We start from the raw sequence: 19,165 nt of genomic DNA, 5'->3' as shown, positions 1-19,165 counted from the left end.
GGGGGGGAGACCGTACAGCTAAGAATTCAATACAGAAGGTTAGGAGGGCCCTGCTTGCAATATGTTGGTGACGCAGCTTGGGCCGAGATATGGATGGCTTTGTATGTTAGTATTTTGAATATTTAATTGGGCAAGTGGAAGGCAGTGGAGTGATTGGATGGGAGGGATGGCAAGTTGAACAACTCTGGCACCAGCATTCATGATATATTGGAGGCATATCCTGTGGCCAGTTTTTAATGTACCGGCCGAAATTTGGCCAGTCTGCTCCCTTTTACCCGGCATTCCATCGAACAGCTGATCTAAAGAGCCGGCTGGAAAATCTGCAATATGTGTACGATCAGAGGCGGCAGCCCATGAGCTGCCCCCTCATCTGTTATTCTGACAGGTGCCGGATGCACCTGTCAGAATACAATGCAAACAGCAGCGATTCCTCGATCGACGCGCTGTGTTGGAGGAATTGCGTCAATTTCTTCCGTTCAGCCTGCGAGTTGAAAGAAATTGACAGGTTTATGGCCAGCTTTAGGGTAGGCCAATGAGGACGTTGCAATAGACAAGGCAAGAAAAATAAAAAAAAAGGTAGAGAATTAGTAGCTTTGTGGTGTCATTTGTTAAAGGGTGATTTTGGAAATTATGTGGCGGTAAGGGAGGCAAGATATCAACAGTGATTAGATGTGGGGCCAAATGGAGAGGTCAGATTCCAGGTTTACACCTAGCACCTGGCCTGAGTGGAGGGATTGATTGTTGTGCTGTTGATCACTTTGAAGAAGTTGGGGGAGAAAATACCAGCTCCATTTGGACAGACCGAGTTTGAGGAAGCTGTGTGAAATCTATGTAAACATGTTAGTGAATAAATTAGTGATGCATGAGGAGACAGAAGAGGTGAGCTGGGGAGCAGAGGGATAGATTTGGGATCAGTCAACACAGATGCCATTGGAAGCTGTGGGATTTTTAAATGACCTGGGGAGGTGGTGTAGATTGAGAAAAGGGGCCTGAGGACTGAGCCTTGGGGGGACTGCTACAGAAAAGCTTTTAAGAGAGCAGTTCTTGACATGTGTTGCGGAAAGTATTAAATGTAGTGGTAGACATGGTATGTTGGTGGGGGAAGATATCTGGACAGTGAGGATTTCATCACAAATTGCATCACTCTTGAAATGATTGGCAATCTCCAGGACAGTGAATGTGTTAGAGGATGGAGGCAGTGGGGACAAAGAGCGATAAGGTAGATAAAAGTGCGAGTGAAAAAATAGTTCTGTTTGGCAGAACGGAGCAATGAACTGTATTTCTGGAGGGCAGATTTATATAGGGTGAAATCTTGTAGGGATTTAGATTCAGGCCACACAAAAGCAAAAATGTATTTTCACACTTCTGGTGTCATTTGTTTGCCAAGGTTGTAGCAGTCAGGGCCTAATTCTATGTGTGGTAAGGGAGGTATGTGTGTCCAGAGAGGACAAGGAGTGAACTGTTGTAGACAGAAGTGGCAAGGCCAGGGCAGGATAGGGCTCAGATTCTGTTGCAGAGAAAGGTTAAAATGGCGAAAGTTTATATGGGCAAATGTTGGTTGGAGGGATGGGAGGTTAAAGAGGTAGAGAATGAAACTAAAGGTGGCCATACACTGTACAACCATCGCAAGACCTTAGTCGATCTGCCCATCTTGGACAGGGGCGGGCTTGCGAGGACGGCAAACGGGAAGTGTGCGCGTGCGCACACCAGCCCCTTAGTCAGTTGTCGAACTAGCAGGCCACTCACTCGCCGAGAATCGTACGATTTCCGGCGGGTTTTCTAGCCTACTGGTTCGACGGAAGACGTGCGACCGTACAGTAGAAACGGTCGCACGCCTTCCATACACTGCACGATTCTCGTACGATCGCGGGATTTCCCGCGATTCTCGTACGAGAATCGTGCAGTGTATGGGCACCTTAAGGTTGTGATCAGAAAAAAGGTTGCAGAGGTGGGAGAATACAAGGTCAAGGGTGTTGCTGTCAGCGTGAGTAGAAGTGTGTCCATTGTGTTCGGCCGAAGGAGTAGGGTGTGGCATTGAGGTAGCTAGGGCATTAAAAGGAGAACTATGAGGTGAGTGCTTTTCACTCACCTCATAGTTCTAGCCGACCTGTGACAATGAGACTGTCACAGGTCGGCTCAGTAGATCGGGAAGTGAGCGAACACATACCGACGTTTGCTCACTTCTCGATCCTGTCACGGCTCTCTGCCATGACAGGGGAGGGGCTGGATTCACCCCTCCCCGATCCTCCAGCACTGACTGGCGGGGGAGGGGGCGTGTACACGCAGCTGGGCGGATCCAGACATAATTGTCGGGATCTGCTTCAGCGTCTCAGTATACCGCGAGCCGTAGCTCACGGTAAACTGAGCTTAGGGTGACGGGAGGACACTAGTTTGTGTCCTCCCGTTACCCTTCGGAGAACTATGGGGAAAAGCCCTAACCCCATAGTTCTCCTTTAATATTAACAAGGATGCTAGTGGGTATTTTAGAGGAAAGGAAATATGGCAGCAAGACAGAAGTCATCAAGAAAGCATGATATCTCACAGCAATCCTTCGAGAAACTAGAGAAAATAGATCAACACAGTGAGCAAGAATACTCGCACCTCTTTAAAGTATGATCAATATTTCCATGCTCTCCACTTACCTCAGTGCGTGTTATCAAGATTTGCAGTTCACAAATCTGGGTCTGAACTTGGCTTTCTTTGCTGATAAGATAGCCGATACCTTTTGTAAGTTTTTCCTATGCAGAAAGATAGATGAAAATAGAAGGCTTTAAACAGCCAAGGACAAGGTACCGACAAGACAATAAATGCACTCTGATCCTCTTAACACATGGTTTTGAACTTTTTATAAGACAAACAAAAAAGTCAAAAACAATAAAGTATTTTATCTTGTTACAGAATTTTCCTTTGATAATTTTCACTTATTAATTTAGGCCAAAGCCTAAACGGTTGCAGTAGACATTTGAAAACAGTTTTGATAACCATATTATCCTAATTGATGCTACAGACACCAATTGGCCACTATCTGGGGGGGAAAGGGGTGTGTAGCTGGACAAGATAGAAAATCTATTTCATCCACCACTTTTGTGCCTGACAATCCAATGGCATTTTATGGTCAGCCAAAAATAGCTCAGATACTACGTCAGCCACCTGCCTTAGATTTTTACTAGAACAGTTGAAATATGGAAGTCTATGAAGTTTAAAGAAGTATTGGGAGAGTAAAATACACTCTTTCCAAAACGTCGAGCCACGCGTGGGACACTGATGTGACCGCTAATCGCTCAACTCAGCGTCTCCTCCCTGCAGGGCAGTGACCGTCAGTCACCACTCCCCATAGAGATTCTACCACCTCTTTCCGGTTCCTCCAGCACTCGCTGGACGGACAGGCAGGGCATTCGCTGGACGGACAGGCGGGGCATTCGCTGGATGGACAGGCAGGGCATTCGCTGGACGGACAGGCAGGGCATTCGCTGGACGGACAGGCAGGGCATTCGCTGGACGGACAGGCAGGGCATTCGCTGGACGGACAGGCAGGGGACAAGCAGGGCAGGGGACAAGCAGGGCAGGGGACAAGCACAGCTGTCTCTAGAGAGGAAGAGGCAGCTGTCAAATCAGGCAGCTGAGTGGATCCCAACAATATTGTTCGGATCCTTCCCGGCTGTAGCGCTGTTAGCATATAGCGGGCAGTAGCTGACTTTGGGTTACAGGAATAAATCAGTGAACTTACTGTGGTGAGCCCAAAAGAGAAGTAAAGCCAAAAAAAGGTTTGGCTTTTGTGCTCTTTTAAGGCTGGGCTGAATGTTTTTGTATACAAAATGTGAAACATATGGTTGCTATGATCCCTAGTCAATACAATGTTGCTGTGTTTTTTTGTTTTTTTAGAGCTATAAAGTGATGTTAGCCACAGCACAAAACCACATCCTACTTTTTTCTATAGCTGCAAAAGAAAATTAAAAAAAAACAACAATGCAGATAACTCTGTTGTGCATTAGCTTTCATATTGGTTGCACCTTTTGACCATCACTAAAGTGTATGGTAAACTTGAGAGCATATGTTGACAGGCTTTTATTTGCCTTAGGCAGGTTTTACATTCCCACACAAGTATATGAGAATAAGATACCTGCTTGAAGTAAGTCAAATGCAAGTAAGGAGGTCAACTGCAAGCCAATGCAACTTAATTAAGCATACCAAAACGGACTTCAAACAAATGCCAGTCTACAAACTTGTATATACTCTTTCAGTAAGCAGCACAAGGGGTAAAGTACAATCTTGCAAAGAAGCCTATTAAAATTAAAGTTAGTAATGACAGAAACATGGAAGTCCAACTCCTCATTTTAAAAATGGAAGCTTCCTTGTAGTCATGATGGTCGGCTTCCTTCAACAATCTGAGTCACTGATCTGGAACTAGTAACAGATTAGATCTTCCGACATTACTTCAACTCTTGATCTGCATACTTGTTCTGGGTCACTTACTCCAATTACTCAAGACAATACTGAAGCCAGTGAGGAGCCAGGCAACAAGTATTTTCTAAAAAGGTCAGCAATGGCATTCACCTTCCTCTCATGAAAGGTTTACTTTAACTGAAGTCAGACCAGCATGAGCCTAACATACTGGTCACCATCATTGCTGCTCTTTGCATCTTTTGGAGTAAACCTGACCTACTTCTCTTGCACAAACCAGAATCAGTCATATCACACTGACATTTACACTTCTTAAAACTACGGTCACTATGTATATAAAATAGTGTGCCGCTGTTCTACTTAACGGTGTCCTGTAGTTGTGTAGAAGCCAATGAGTGAAAGCACAGAGCTCTGACTGGGAGCGTTTAATACCTGCACCCAAACGTGTAGGATGCAGAAGATTTATCAACACGTTTAGCTCTAAAAGTTCGTCGGAGCAGGCAATGGGTGACCCAAGTATTAAAGCAGAACTCCAGGAACTTTTTTCCATTAACCCTTGCAGTGCTGGTCAGCTGTCAAGGCACTCCCTCCAGCCTGTCCCATCCACAGCAGCATTGGAATTTTCCTCAGTGTCCTCGTGTCTATGCACAGTGTATAGATGTGATTTACTGGACCTTATACCACTGCAGAGGGGGAGAGACCTTCAGGGACCGGTCTAAGAAGCCAGCAGGGAGCTTTGAGTGAGTAATTCTTTGTTTTCTTTAACCTAGACACAGAAGCCCAACGGCAAGGGTTAATACAAATATCCCTGGAGTTCTGCTTTAAAAGCAGGCTGGACTTTTTTTTTCCACTTTTCTTAAAAAGTAGCAACGGAGTTTCCTTAACATTACATTTAAAGTAGATTGTCCCTTATGACAATCTACTTGTCCTGATACAAACAATAATTTAAAAACCAAAAAGCGGTATTTAAATAATGTCTTCATTGATAGACCTAAAAATACTTGAATGGAATCAAGCTAGAAAACCCCATCTGCTCACCTGTTTTGGCAGCGGCTAATTGAAGCAGAGTGACTGCTGAAACTTGTAGTGCCCTCACAGAGGTCACCAGGACAGTCATAAAATCATGTCAGTCCTGGTGTCCTGTGGTTCAGGACACTACAAGTGTCAGCAGTCCCTGCCCATTAAACTCGTCGTCACACCGGGACTTATCGAAGCCGCAAAGACCAGAGGCAGAGACTAGGAGGAAGGTGCGGGTCCCCATCGTCAGTGGGAGGTAAGGGGAACTTCCTCACCAGCCAGTACTTGCCCACAGCCCCCAGGGTTCTCCTGACCACAGGAACTGGGCCATCCTGTCCAGGTCCCCACCTTGCTGCAGAGAAACACCTGACCGGCACCGGGAACTGCATGTCCCAGGCGTCGGGCAATACGATTCGAGCATCCCTGTATATAATCCGCTACATAGCCTCTGGGGAATATGGTAATGAAGGGGGAAGTCAAACTTACTACATTGTTATTCAAGGTATGGTTAATACATCCCCCCAGCATATAAACAACTTAAAGAGGAACTCCAGTGAGGGAGTAGCCCCCCTGCAAGGGTTAACTAGAGCTCTTGTTTAAAAATAAAAAAAAAAGCAGGAGGGACAACTACAACTAGCTTTTGCTTTGTACTTACTACATTCTTACTAGCAATTCAGAAGTAGGAAAAGAAAAGGTTTTCATAACAATTCAGCCTCGGAATGGTTGTATTTACAGTACGTCATATTACAATGATCACAACCTCTTATCTATTGCAAGAGCCAGACAAGCTTACCTTTAGTGTTTTGTATGCATTACTCATCGTGGTCACTCTGTGGTTAGCATGTGCACCTGCAAGTTTACACAAGTGACACACAGGCCTCCTGCAGATCTCACAGTACATGTTCACCTTTTCTGACTCGTGTTCAGGACACATAAGCACCTGCAAACAGAAAATATTTGGTTTACTAAACCATTACAGAAACCTGCGTATACATCTTTAAGACCTCATAGAAATCAATTACAGGTGGCAGCTGTACACCAGTGCCTGCTTTAATGCTTCATTCACACTGTCCACTTGCGTTTTTATGGAGAAACCCGTATGCAAAATCTGTCAGTCTATCTGCTTTGTTTACCCTTCTAGAAAAGCTGTGTTACACATAACTACGTCAGGTGAAGGTGGTCTACATGGCAATAACTGTCGAGACAATTTGGTTTAATACTGGAAACCCTGCTGGCTCATCACACCTATACTATAAATTTACAATGGCACTGTTCTATATTTAAAAACACACAAACATTCAACTGAGTTCTTTTAATCCTCTGATACGTTTCACACGTTATGAAAGGATATCTAATGTTCAGCCTCCCCTATAGGTCATCTAGTCCTGAAATCCATATATGGTTCAGAACCTCTATACCATCATTCATTTCTGGACACCCAACGGAAATGATTCTAAACTTAGCAATATTCATCTGCGGTACAGGACTCAGGAATTTACAGCAGCAGACAGCATGTGTGCTCCATTGCACAAGCAGCATCACCCAACACACAAGTGTTATAAAACTGTGTGCATGTCTAACATTGCTTTACCTGATTAGACACAACAAGGAACCCTCCAGCTGTTAAGGAACCAGTGGTCCCAGCATACACTCACAGTTGGAAATAACTTTTGAAGCAGGGTTGTTTGATATGAATAGCTCAAAAAGGAGGATTATGCGAGTATTAAAGTTTCATTTGAGTTTGTTCTATGCCCTATCCGACTTTCTGCACCAACACCAAATTGACAGTTCAATCACTGTGTATGAGGGCCCATGCAGTAACTACGTAGCCAGTCTTACAAAACCCCATCCGGCCTCCCAGAGATCAGACACCAATATGCCGACACTGGGGTCTGCTTTTCTGGCTGCCTACTAAAAACGGCAAGTGAGCAGAGTTGGCATAGAAGGGGAAGGCAAAATTAACCCAATTAGACCCCATAATCGGACACTTGGAACCTTTCAGTGAGAATATCGGGCTTTAGGGCTACCCTAGAGTTACTACACATCTCTAGGGATTTTGCGGCTTGCTGTAAATATGCAACAAGACCAATTCATGACTGCCACAAATGATAATCTTCATTAAATGATACAATGAGTCAAAGTACAAGACGTATCAAAATGTAGCACAAGTACAAAGTTAAAGTGACATGAAGGTCAAAGATTTTTTCCCTCCCCCCAATGTTAATTAAAACACTTACTTTAAATGAGGTTTCTTAATCCGATCTTTCCTGTCCTTTACATCTGTCCCTCCAGCGCTGCTGCGGGTCTCCGATCCAGGGCCGACTCCTGTCCTTGCTGGCACTTCCTGTCCCACGGTGTCTGCATGCGGATGCACGCGTCCATATACTTACCTTGTGTCTCTCCTAGCGGAAAATGTGAACTGCGCCTGCGCCCGTCCCAAGATGCTTTGCGGCCGCCCGAGAATTTTCAAATTTTCGGACAGGAGCGCACGGGGAAGACACAGGCAAGTTTAAACCGATTTTAAAGCGGTTTTTTTAACACTTAACACTTTTTGCATATATGCAGAAATACCGGAGGGTTTAATAAACCTTCAAGGTATGAAATACTTTTTTTTTAAACAATTTTTGCAGTAACTGGTGCAGGCTTAGTCCTGCATCAACCTGGCGTTTAGGTCCACTTTAAAAATCAGGCTTACAAAATCTGTTCTTTGTAGCCATTTCTAAAGTCATGAAAACTACCCTCTGCAATACTCAGATGGTTTTTGTACACGGGAGAAACATAATATCCCAACAACTGCAGATGACCTCACCAAGGAATCAGATCATTATATACAAATGACTTAAATCATCGAGTGGCGTATGGGAATACAACATGAACCCTTCACCCCTTACATAATACATTACTGCATGCAATATTTTCCAGCTTAAATTGTAACCTGTAAAACATGCCAAATGCAAAAAAATAAAAAGAACCAGACATTTTGAATGTTTTCTTCAGGGAAACTAAAAAACAAATCTGGATGACCAACGATGGTAAGCTCTCTTTTAAAAACACCATTGAAAATGAAACCACTAAATGAAAGCCCTCCAAGGCGTCAAAAGCTGGCCTCAGCTTTTTAGTGTTCTGCAGTTATTTTGAATCGCAGAAATCGGATTAGTATGGGTTACTGCACATCATTTGTATAAATAGGATCAATGAAACTATTGAAGACTAAAAGAGACTTTGTCTTCTATTGGCATATTTAAATCAGAATGCAAGATTACCTGTTTCAGCCAAATACAGACCATCATCAAAATGGTTGCATTGAATTCTCCTTTTAAAGAATTCAAATTTAAATCTTATTCTAAAATATAGTCAAGACCATCATTTTAATCTTCCATGTTCAGTATTATCTGATCTCCATATGTTCATTGCAATGAAAAATGAGGCCAGGGAATACAAAGCTTTGGAGGGAAACAAATAACCTGTTTCCACCTTTTTTAGGCGATTCGAATTTACGGTGGTAATGTAGAGGTGCAGTGATGTATAGGTTTGGGTGTACTTTTTCATGGCTCGCATTGCTGATTTTTACATTTTTTGATGGACTTATTACTAGGCCTGGGTCCTACAAAATCGTGGGAAAGCTAAACATAACAAAATATATGCCAACAGAATAAAACACACAACAGTGCATGTCATATATGCAAAACAAAAAAAGTGATCATGCACATGCACTGTTGTGCGTTTATTCTGTTGGCATATATTTTGTTATGTTTAGCTTTCTGTAGAGGGGTTATAATATGTATACCTTTACATGTATGCCTTATTTTTATATATTTTTTCTATAATATATCTTTCTCCTAAGGGGATAGATTTTTTATTGCTATGTTTTTAGAGTGTATATGGTAGACACTGACTGCTTCCATTCTTGAGAAGAGCAGTCTGGTCTATTCAGTGAATGGTGGTAAGTGGGAGTGTTTTCTGATTATAGATGTGACTATATATATGTGATCCAGAACGTCAGATGCTCCTGATCCCTGATGAAGTCACGCTGGACGTAATGCGCATAGGGCGGAGCATTTGACGTTACATTGATCTCTACGACTGACGGCCGCAGTCATTTGAAACTCTTGCACATACTTTTAAGAGAGAGTCCATGCTATGTTACCACTGCTTTTATGTGAGTAATTTTCTTTTAATAAATCATACTCTGTTTGGATGGTACGCGCTATGGTGTTTGCTTTCTTTTTTCGGTCAACACGATCCTGGCATTGACACCTTATACTGAGGAGGCCTATAGATCGATAAAGATTGGAGGCTATTGCTTTCCTATTTAAGAAGTGTTGCACAGATCTGTTTGCTGGTCTGATTAAACCATTGGAGGACATCTGTGAGCGATTGGAGCTGAGGGCCCCCTCCCCTGGTTAAGGGGGGAATTGCCTGGTTTGACCTCTTGCTGGGGTCTATCAATAAGGTGAGCACCCCTATATCTGGTGTGGTGCATTTGGTGAAGGAACAAGTATTATTAATCACTATTGCTATATTTGGACATCTTTCGCGGATTTATGAAGATTTAAAGACTTTACACCTGATTGATTTTTTTCACTGACATTTGTTTGACTCATTTTTTTTACTCTTTATATCTGATCATTGTTTTAGCTCGGCACATTTAGTTATTAATTAGTCTACAGTGATATCCAAGTTCTCTACAAGTCTGTAAAACAGCACTGTGGAAGCAAGTAGAATTCAGAGAGTCTATTGAAGCAAGGACCAGGATAAGCTGTCCACAAGCATTTCCACAGTGCCTGGTCTTTCCCTGATGTCACACTAACAATACTGGCTCACACTTCTAAATTTAAACTTTAGAAGCGGTTGTGTCATTGCATAAAAACTCAGCTAGGACTGAGACAACTACACGATTTAGCCACAGAGTAATGTTATCACTGCCAAATCAAAAATATGAAATTCATTAGTGTTCTAATCAGTTTTTCAAATATGTAATTTGCTGCCTGGGCCTGTGTCATGAGGAAGAGACTTACAAGCCAAAAAGTCTAGCACTATAGAAATCAATCCCTTTCACTGCCAGCAGAGATTTCTTCCTTTTCACTACAACATTTAACAATAGTTTAATAAATGCACGCCAAGACAAAGAAGAACCAGGGCAATCAACTGACCTGACCCCCTCTGCATTCCAATGATCATTCTTTAAAATTTAAACGTAAGCTTGCTTTGTTATGTTGCCTAGCAACAGTTTTGTCACGTATTACAAACCAGTGCGATTGCAGAATGCAAGCTGTCTGTGCTTTGTGTGCCTCATCACCTTTCATCCATATTCCATTCCAATCTCCCTGCTGTTCCAAACATGCTGGACTAATAAAGGCAGAATATTATTAATAATAGATTTGGTTGTGCAGTTGAGGAAAATGTTAAAGTGACACTAGACCCCAGCTTTAAAACCTTAAAAATGCATTCAAGTGGCTTAACTGTTACCAAAAATGTATCTTATGTGTGTATCACTCGGCTGTAGAGCCTCAAATCACTTTTTTGCAGGGCAAACCTGAGGAGCCAGGTAGGTAATGCTCCTTAAACATTACTGCTTGTGTCTAATTTCGAAAGGTTCTATAGTTTGTTAAAAATCCTGCTGGCTCCTGTATTAGACAGACTTGCTCCCGAAATCCATATTATTTTATCCACCTCTCCCATAGGGAACACCATCTAGAAAAATAGCTTCATATTTCTGAATGAAATATGGGGCTATGAGACCAAGTAGAGCAATCACCGAACCTCTATAATCTCCGACATGCACACAGTCTACAAGGACCCCAGGGTCCATTGTCAATGGTGTCTACGTACCACATGAAATACAAAACCAATTTAATCCAGAAAAACTAGGGGACATTTTAAGAAATGCTTAATTCTCCAGTACTCCACTAATGCAAGTTTTAATAATGCTCCGCCTGGTAATATCATCAACCTATATTAGGTTAAAATGTAACATTCATTCCTTGAAGACTGGCAGCTTATGGGTATTGAGGATAAGTAAGCTGTCAGATCCGTCTCTTCTGGAGCATTAGTGTACACAGACACACGTCTTCACCTTTGATAACTTGTGAAAGAAAAGTATTTTTTAAAAAGGCACATGGCACTCACTTTTGGTCGGAAGTTTGTTGTAGGTCCAACATATTCATGCTGAGCTTTGACAGTTCCCCAGGGATGGTGAATTTTAAAGCACTCGTTACAATAGCTAGCGCTGCAATCCAGGCAGCTTTTAGTGGACTCTTGAACTGGAGGTTTACAAAGGTCGCACATGATTGCAGTGGCAGCCCGAGCCGCCTGTCGATAACGTTCCACAATAGTCTCCAGTGTAAAGTTCCTAAAAAGCCCATTGATCCCACGCTCGCCGAGGTCCACATCACGTAAACATCCAGGACATGACAGCGTTGTAATCTTGGGAGTCAGTGAATTGCGTTTAGAACCTACAGGACATAAGAACAGATTACTGGGAGAAGATACAGTTTGTGCCATTCTTTTTAAAGTGGAAAAAGTAGAAAGTGGACTCTTATACAAATTTGTCTATTAAATAATTATCAGAACTTTTGCAATACGTTTAAAGTCCAAATGCAGCAAAACATTTTTTTCTTTAAGGTTCTAACTGTTCCCCATCCTATCCACTTGTGCAGAAAAAATTCTACTTACATTTTTAGATTAACGTACATCACATGTCCAGTTTTAAAATCATGCCAGTATACAACCAAGACCTGCTTCTAACAGGCAAGTAAGAAGACTAATTCCTAACATGTCAGGTATCACTGCCACGACTCCTGCTGTGACCAGGTAGTACAGCCAGCATTGAGAATACAGTGCTATCCAATCTGGCTACTAGCAATGTAGGGGTATGGTTTGAAATAAGCACCTGGGTTCATTACCAGTGCTAGCAACACCCAGCATGCTGCAGGCATCATCCAGCAGGTTGTTCTCCTGCTGAAGGCATCAGAAAGGTTCTGGTGCCAATATGGAGCCAGTGATGGCGCTGACTCAGACACTGAGCATTTCCTCTCATCCACTACATCAAGTAAGCAACCACTGGCCACCGACGTCAGGAAGCATTTTTGCACCAATGACCAGCAATGTAAGTGGCAGTACATTGCAGCATAGTTTGGACGCCCACACTCTTAAGCAGTGCTGCAGAATACATACATTTTTTTACACGCTACAGGATGTTCTCTACTCCTAAATGAAGTGTCCACTTTCTCAGCTTTTGCTGGTTTCCAAGTAGACCAACTATTTTCTTTAGTATTTTTGTTTAAAGTAGAACCATGGACTCCCATTAAGTGCAGCAGCACCTTTATCAGTACATAAGGGCATCTGCAATTACAGTTCTTAGACGTCCTACAAAATCCCACAAATACTCGTTGAGTCTGCCAGTGAAGTCCATCTAATGCAGCTTCCTGTGATGGTGTGGCAACAATACTTCACAGGTTCCTGAATTCAGCATGGGAGTGCAGTGTATATAGTGAGCAAATTTAGGGTATACTTTGGACCTAGGTTCAGACAAAATTACTATAGTGAGCTTTTCCCTCAGTTCCAGTCTCTAATTCAAGAAATGGAAGGAGCAGTTGTCTCTGGACAGGAGGGTAACGAGAACAAACACTGTCAGAAGTTCAACCCATACTTTCTCTGATTGAAATGTGTTTTTGTCCAAGTTTTTGTCCAAGTTAAGACAAATGTCCCCGCCCTGAACAGAAAGACGAAATCTTCCAAACAGGAAGACAGCAAACAAATAAAAATTAATCTGACAGGTTTCAAATTCTTCAATCTTCATTCGAAACAAGCTTCCGCTGGAGTTGGGATTCAACCATGCCACCCCACTGTACACACAACGGTGCTACGTTAATGCTAAATTTCTTCCCTCGGTATGCCCAAGGGTGCCCCAGGATTTCTTCTAATCCTAACAATGATCCTCTATGTACCACAGCATTATTCTTGAACTGTCCTGAGGTCATTCATGGAGCAGCAGAAAGTCAGTCTTTAGACAATATCTCCCATCAAAAAATACAACATGCTGCAGGTCTGGTGTGTTCACAGCATGAACTGCACAGCAGGGAAATACAAAAACACAAAACAAACATTTTACACAGCCACATTCGCACACATTGATTCAATATAAAACATAGGTTGCCAGTCATAAAAGAGATATCATTAAAAATCTTTAGGTGTGCAAACTTCTGCACACATTAAATGGACAACACTGGTGTACAGAAAAAAGACTCCTGAATGGCGGTCTAAAAATTAATTTTTAGTAGGTTTTGGGTCACTCTAACCCAAGTTAGTTTTGGCACACGGTCAGTAAAACAAATTTAAATGTGGCCTGAATGCATGTAAACTGCACCCATTTGTAAAAAAATAAAATAATGTATGGGCCTTTATAGTAAATCCATGATAATCGTTTCAAATCAATACTCGTTATTTTAACAAAATTCATTAACACTGATTTTTTTTTTTTAATTTAAACTTGAGTCAGCTTTACCGGTAAAAATATACATAACAGTGTAAGTTTACCAGTGTTGCTGAAACCTCTTTTACATATCGGCAACTTGCACCTTATATTATCACACTTTCTGGTATTTGAACATGAAACCAATGGTGTTGGGGAAAATGAAAATGCATGCAAAGGCCAAACAAAGTGATGCACATAAACACAGACACCAATCCATTATATCAAAGCAGGATATTTTCATTCTGTTGGAAGCCATTCCATAAGGCATGAAATTATGGTACAATGAATACACAGACACTATGTCCTAAAATGCTCAATAAATATTAAACTAAATGAAGGGTAAAAAATGAGAAATTACCAAGCATCACAGTATATGTAGCATGTGTCAATACCTGAAAATATATTTTTCACTAACAGGTGAAAAAAAAAAAAAAATGTTCAACAATTAGATCCTCAATGGATCCCTTTTGAACTGCACACTAATTGTTTGGCACACACATGGCAGAGTTATTTACAAACTGAAACAAAAGGATGAAAAGAACAAATGTTGCTCAGGAAGGAGCCAAAATAACCCCACCTGTCGAGATCTTTCAGATGCAGTTTTGCTCGCAGTATGCTGAGACCGCCGCAGCCGGGACGGATCCTGACATTGTCGAGATCCACCCAGCTGCATGAGTGACAGCTGGCTCTGCCTATCTAGAGGCAGAGCCAGCTGTACCCGCCCCCTGCCCTGTCTGTTCCGCCACTCAGCAGTGGAGTATCCGAGAGGGGAATCCCTGCAGGGAGCTGAGAGCGACAGTAACGGCTCTCTGCAGGGAGATGAACGAGAAGTGAGCGAGCAAAGGTATGTATTCCCGATCTATTGAGCCGATCGTCCCGAACTATGAGGTTGAGTGAAAAATCACTCGCCTCATAGTTCACCTTTAAATAAAACATGCATGCTTCGGTGTAATCTATTCTGAATGTGCATACTTATATTAACAAATCTAGAACGAAAGATAGGATAGCTGGAATATAACTGTAGAGCTGAACATCCTCGAGGTCTACAAATACCAGGCGCCAGGTCGCCATGGCGATTAGAAATTGCATCTGGATACCTAAGGTTTTGTCAGCCCTTCCACTGCTTCTCCTGTTCTCCCTGCTGGGAGCCTGCTGCAGTCTTTTTATCCCCTCTGCTCTACCCACCTGCATCAGCAGAGGCTGCAGGGATTGGAGGAGACACAAACCGCTGCAGTCGGCATCTAGCAGGGAGGAGAGACCGGCTGTCAATAGCAGGCTAGCAATTACTCCTAACCACTGCCTGCTGTGTTTACATTAAACAGGTCATCTCAAAAGGTGCTATAACATGGGGGCTTGTGATCAATCTGATTGGATGCAGGCATTGTTCAGGTATTTGACAGCCAGTGGGGTCGACTAGCAAAATAATGAAGCTTGGCCCGGTGGGAAATTCCTCCATCCACACAGTTTAGCATAGATGGAGAAATCTGTTGCACTTTTTCCATCTGACCCTAGAAAATCTATAGGTGTATGGCCAGCTTAAAGCCTCCATAATTTATACCAGTTCATTAAATTACATTTTTGCTTGAAAAGGACAGACGAGACAAATATTGGGGAAGTCTACGATAAACAAAGTCAAACGATCACATGCAGAGTTATATCTACTTTATAGGATTAGGGCATTCTAGGAGCAGAGAATGTGTAGTCTACATTAGCATGTTCAGGGCAACATTACACAACTTACCAAAATGGAACATATAACCCATAATTGGATAGAACTTATTGATAAACTGTTAATAGGGAAGCAGCATGCACTTAAAATGGAGTCAGTCCATCATGCAGATCTATTATGTATGGCAAAATGCAGCGCACAGAAGAATAAATGGTGTTTTATAATGGGAAAAAAATCAATTGAAATTTTCAAGCATATAGGCGGATGTTTGTCAATGGAATGACAGCCAGTCAATGCTAACATCCTTTCAACAGAATAGCTTTTCATTCAAATATTTTACATACCCTATATCTAACACATTTGATTGTGTGACCACTAAACCGCTATACATGGCTTTCAGTACATGAATTGTCCTTCAAGGCTGCCTTCACCATCATGCTCATTAACAGGTTAAAGTACAACTCGTCCGAAAACATCTGGTCTTTGTGACCATGTATCATCAGATTAGTAAGTGTGTGGGGTAATTGCCCCTACCAAGACCCACATGGTAAATAAATCTCTGACAGGACATCCAACCCTTAAAAAAAACCCACAAATCTTGAGCTCCAATTTAATGCTAAAATTAGGTCATCTATCATAACAGTATAGATACCCAAAGTGAATACTAGAGCGCTGTCCATATCCTTGTCTCTGGGGAACTGCATTGGTCTCCGTTTAAGGGCCTATTAACACCAGCCTCCATGCTAAACACACAGCAGCGGGTGTCCATGTGCCTGGCAGTGCTGGTGCACCGATCGCCAGAAGATCACACCGTGTACTTTTTTTGAATGGTCACACCGTAACGCGGTGGTGTGAATGGGGTCCAGCCGCAAATTGAAACAGCCAGCGCAGACCCAACCCAAGTTTCCAACTTTGCCCTTGCATGTTACTCCTAGTTGAGTTGCAATTTAATTTTACAGTATGGAGGAAGCAGGATGCCTTGGCGCCCCTAAAAAAGGTGGGTAGGAACATATTCAGTAGCTATAGCAGGTTGAGCTTGCCCCTGGGGTCCCCAAGAGATAAGCAGATTAGGATAACCAGACTTTACTGTATCACCACTGCTGCACGTACTAATACTATAACAAAAGCAGCGCAATGGCATTAGTGGCAATGTGATGTGATAAAAGGTTTTGCAGCACATTTCCAACATGGTGAAAGGCATACTTGTTGGTTGTCTCTCACTAGCTCACTGCAAAATGCACATAAGCCACATTTTTAGCAGACACCTAGTTTTTAGTGTGCTGTAATTTGTACACTTTACTATGCATGGAAGCACACTAAAAAGTTAACACTACTATAAAACATGATTGCAACAAAATTGTTAAAGTGGACCTTTACCCCCTTTCATTAAAATTCACATCAGCATGCACCTTTGCATGCCGATATGAAACCTCACATTCTCAACGGTCTCTAATGTTGCAGCAGCGTGCTGGACTCTGGACTCACCTGAGACCCTGCAGAGAGGTGGGTGGGCTCTGCAGGGCCCCAGGTGGACTGGTCGTCAGGGTCCCTTTCCCTGTACCTCCTCCCAACTCTTACCTGCTGCTGCTGCTGGGGCATGGCCTCCCCTCCACCCCCTCCCGTCATCTCTGCCATGCTGCCCCTCAGGCTGCCCAGACCCCTCACATGGGTGCTGGCCGTACCCCCCTGACGGCAGACATGCCAACTCTCCCAGACGCTCTGGCAATCTCCCACTATTAGATAGCACCTCCCGGGAGAGAAACATTTTCTCCCGGAAAGTTTTACTCTGCTCGATCTAGCAGAGTAAACCTTTCCCTGCTCTTTTTTTTTTCCCCGACATCGGCTGCCGGTCAGAAAAAAAAAAAAAGCATAGGAATGCATAGCTAGATTTTTATTGGCTATTTCACTTAGCAATAGCCAACTAGCTATTGCACCCACCCTCTGATGCTAACAGCAGAGGGGGACCTGAAGTTTTCCATCAGGTCCTCTTCTAGTGATCGACAGCAGCAGAATACTATAGAAAAAACCCTCCAGATAGCAAAGAAGCTATTGCTTCCTGTGCTATCTGCCATCATTTCAGGGCGGTGCTCCCCGCCCCCCAATCCACCGGGGTGAGGCAGAGGACTCCTCCCTGAAATGAGAGGGAGGTTACTATGTTAGAATGCACCATCGGTGACATGTTTTAATGTAATCCCGCCCAGTTTTTTGGCAGTGGAATGTGTGACCGCCAATAGGTGAAGCATTCCAACGCTTTCTCAGTTGTTCCAGGGCAGAACGGCATCGCAAATCGTATGTTCAGAAGACCTGATGTGCCCTGGAACAGCTGATTGGTCCTGAAATGTCACTTCTATCAGACTTTGCGAGTGCAGTGGAATGTGAGATCAGTCACAAAGTCGGATAGAAGTGATATTCCACCGCCAAAAAAAATGGTCTGGATTATGTTAAAATGTGTGACAACGCGACCGGTCACACATTCTAACGTAGTCACAAACTTTGATAGAACAGAAGCCCTGTATGTAATCATTTAATCAGAGAAATAGATTATAAATAGATAATAGGGTGCCACTGCATCGGGCATAGCGGCCGTGTGGGCTGAACACAATCAGGCTGATTGTGTTTGGCCTCCCATGACCTATGGCCAGTCCGGTCCTGACGGGGGGAGGGCACATACTGGGGGGCCCCCCTGTAGCGACGCCACTGCTTAAGACATATTTTGTTATTTACTTATAATTACTGTTTTTCCACTTCCTGGTCCTCATGAGCATTAGTAATGTAATCTGTGTCCAAGCGATGTATCCTGGAAGATTACATCAGCAGAGCATTGCTGGGAACTGATCTAATCTCACGAGAGATCAGGGAAAGGCAGTTATTTTTCCCCTGAGACGATGTGCATGGTCACAAGTCCTAGTCACATGTGCCAGAGTTCCAGGAAGTAAAGGGAGATATAATTAATGTGCCCTTTGTAAAAATGGCGTAAAAATGGCCACTGAGAGAAGATTGGGGAGGAAAAAGAAAAAGAATAAAAAGCCGGAAATTATCTATTAGTATCTGTTTGCAGTTTACCATTACTAATATTTCTAAAAGGTGTTCGTTGTCATTTCAAAGATATGGGTAAAGTTTCTTTTATCTTATCAAACAGAAGTTTGGCTCTGTGTACCCAGCTCCCCAAAAGACATTACCATCAAATGTTACGCTGGTAGGTAGATCACTTACGATAAGAAATTACAAAGGTTTACCTCTCCAACAGAATGAAATTTGGAAAAGGAGTAAAGCCAATACACACTGAAGCACACAGCCTGTAACATCTACATTGAGAATAAATCACCTCTGCTTCTCATTACAAAAGAGCTCCGATGTGTGGCTGCAAAAAAAGATTAATATTTACAAGGTAAACAGCTTTTACTTACAATGTGAAGGCCAAGCGCTATAAGCATGCTAACAGTTAAAATCTAAAGTGTTTCATGCATTAAAGGTGAAAGAGTGAGAGGTGTGGATCAAAGCAACAACCTACATGGTTACCTTTATATTTCAGCCTCCAAGGGCTAAGAAAAACTTATTTATTTGACTAGAATTAAAACTCTGACCTTCAAGTTTTGATACAA

General features: G+C 42.7%; 1 protein-coding gene across 2 annotated transcripts in view; it reads right to left on the bottom strand.

Annotated features, from left to right (window-relative positions):
• Positions 1 to 19,165, bottom strand: part of TRIM36 (tripartite motif containing 36) — an 80,471-nt gene that overhangs the window by 10,515 nt on the left and 50,791 nt on the right. The window contains exons 3-6 of one of the 2 annotated variants that reach the window (XM_018559857.1): positions 18,889 to 18,924; positions 11,548 to 11,873; positions 6,212 to 6,358; positions 2,643 to 2,738 (exon numbers count right to left, since the gene is read on the bottom strand). In XM_018559857.1, the coding sequence (XP_018415359.1) occupies positions 2,643 to 2,738; positions 6,212 to 6,358; positions 11,548 to 11,873; positions 18,889 to 18,924 (605 nt within the window). The remainder of the gene's footprint in view (positions 1 to 2,642; positions 2,739 to 6,211; positions 6,359 to 11,547; positions 11,874 to 18,888; positions 18,925 to 19,165) is intronic. The other variant, XM_018559858.1, reaches the window with a different exon arrangement.

The sequence above is a fragment of the Nanorana parkeri genome, unplaced genomic scaffold (genome assembly GCF_000935625.1).
Source record: "Nanorana parkeri isolate BGI_ZX_2015 unplaced genomic scaffold, ASM93562v1 scaffold417, whole genome shotgun sequence".
In the NCBI taxonomy this organism is placed as follows: Eukaryota; Metazoa; Chordata; class Amphibia; order Anura; family Dicroglossidae; genus Nanorana; species Nanorana parkeri.
Note: the sequence above shows the minus strand (reverse complement) of the source record. Positions and strands in the feature narration are given on the sequence as shown.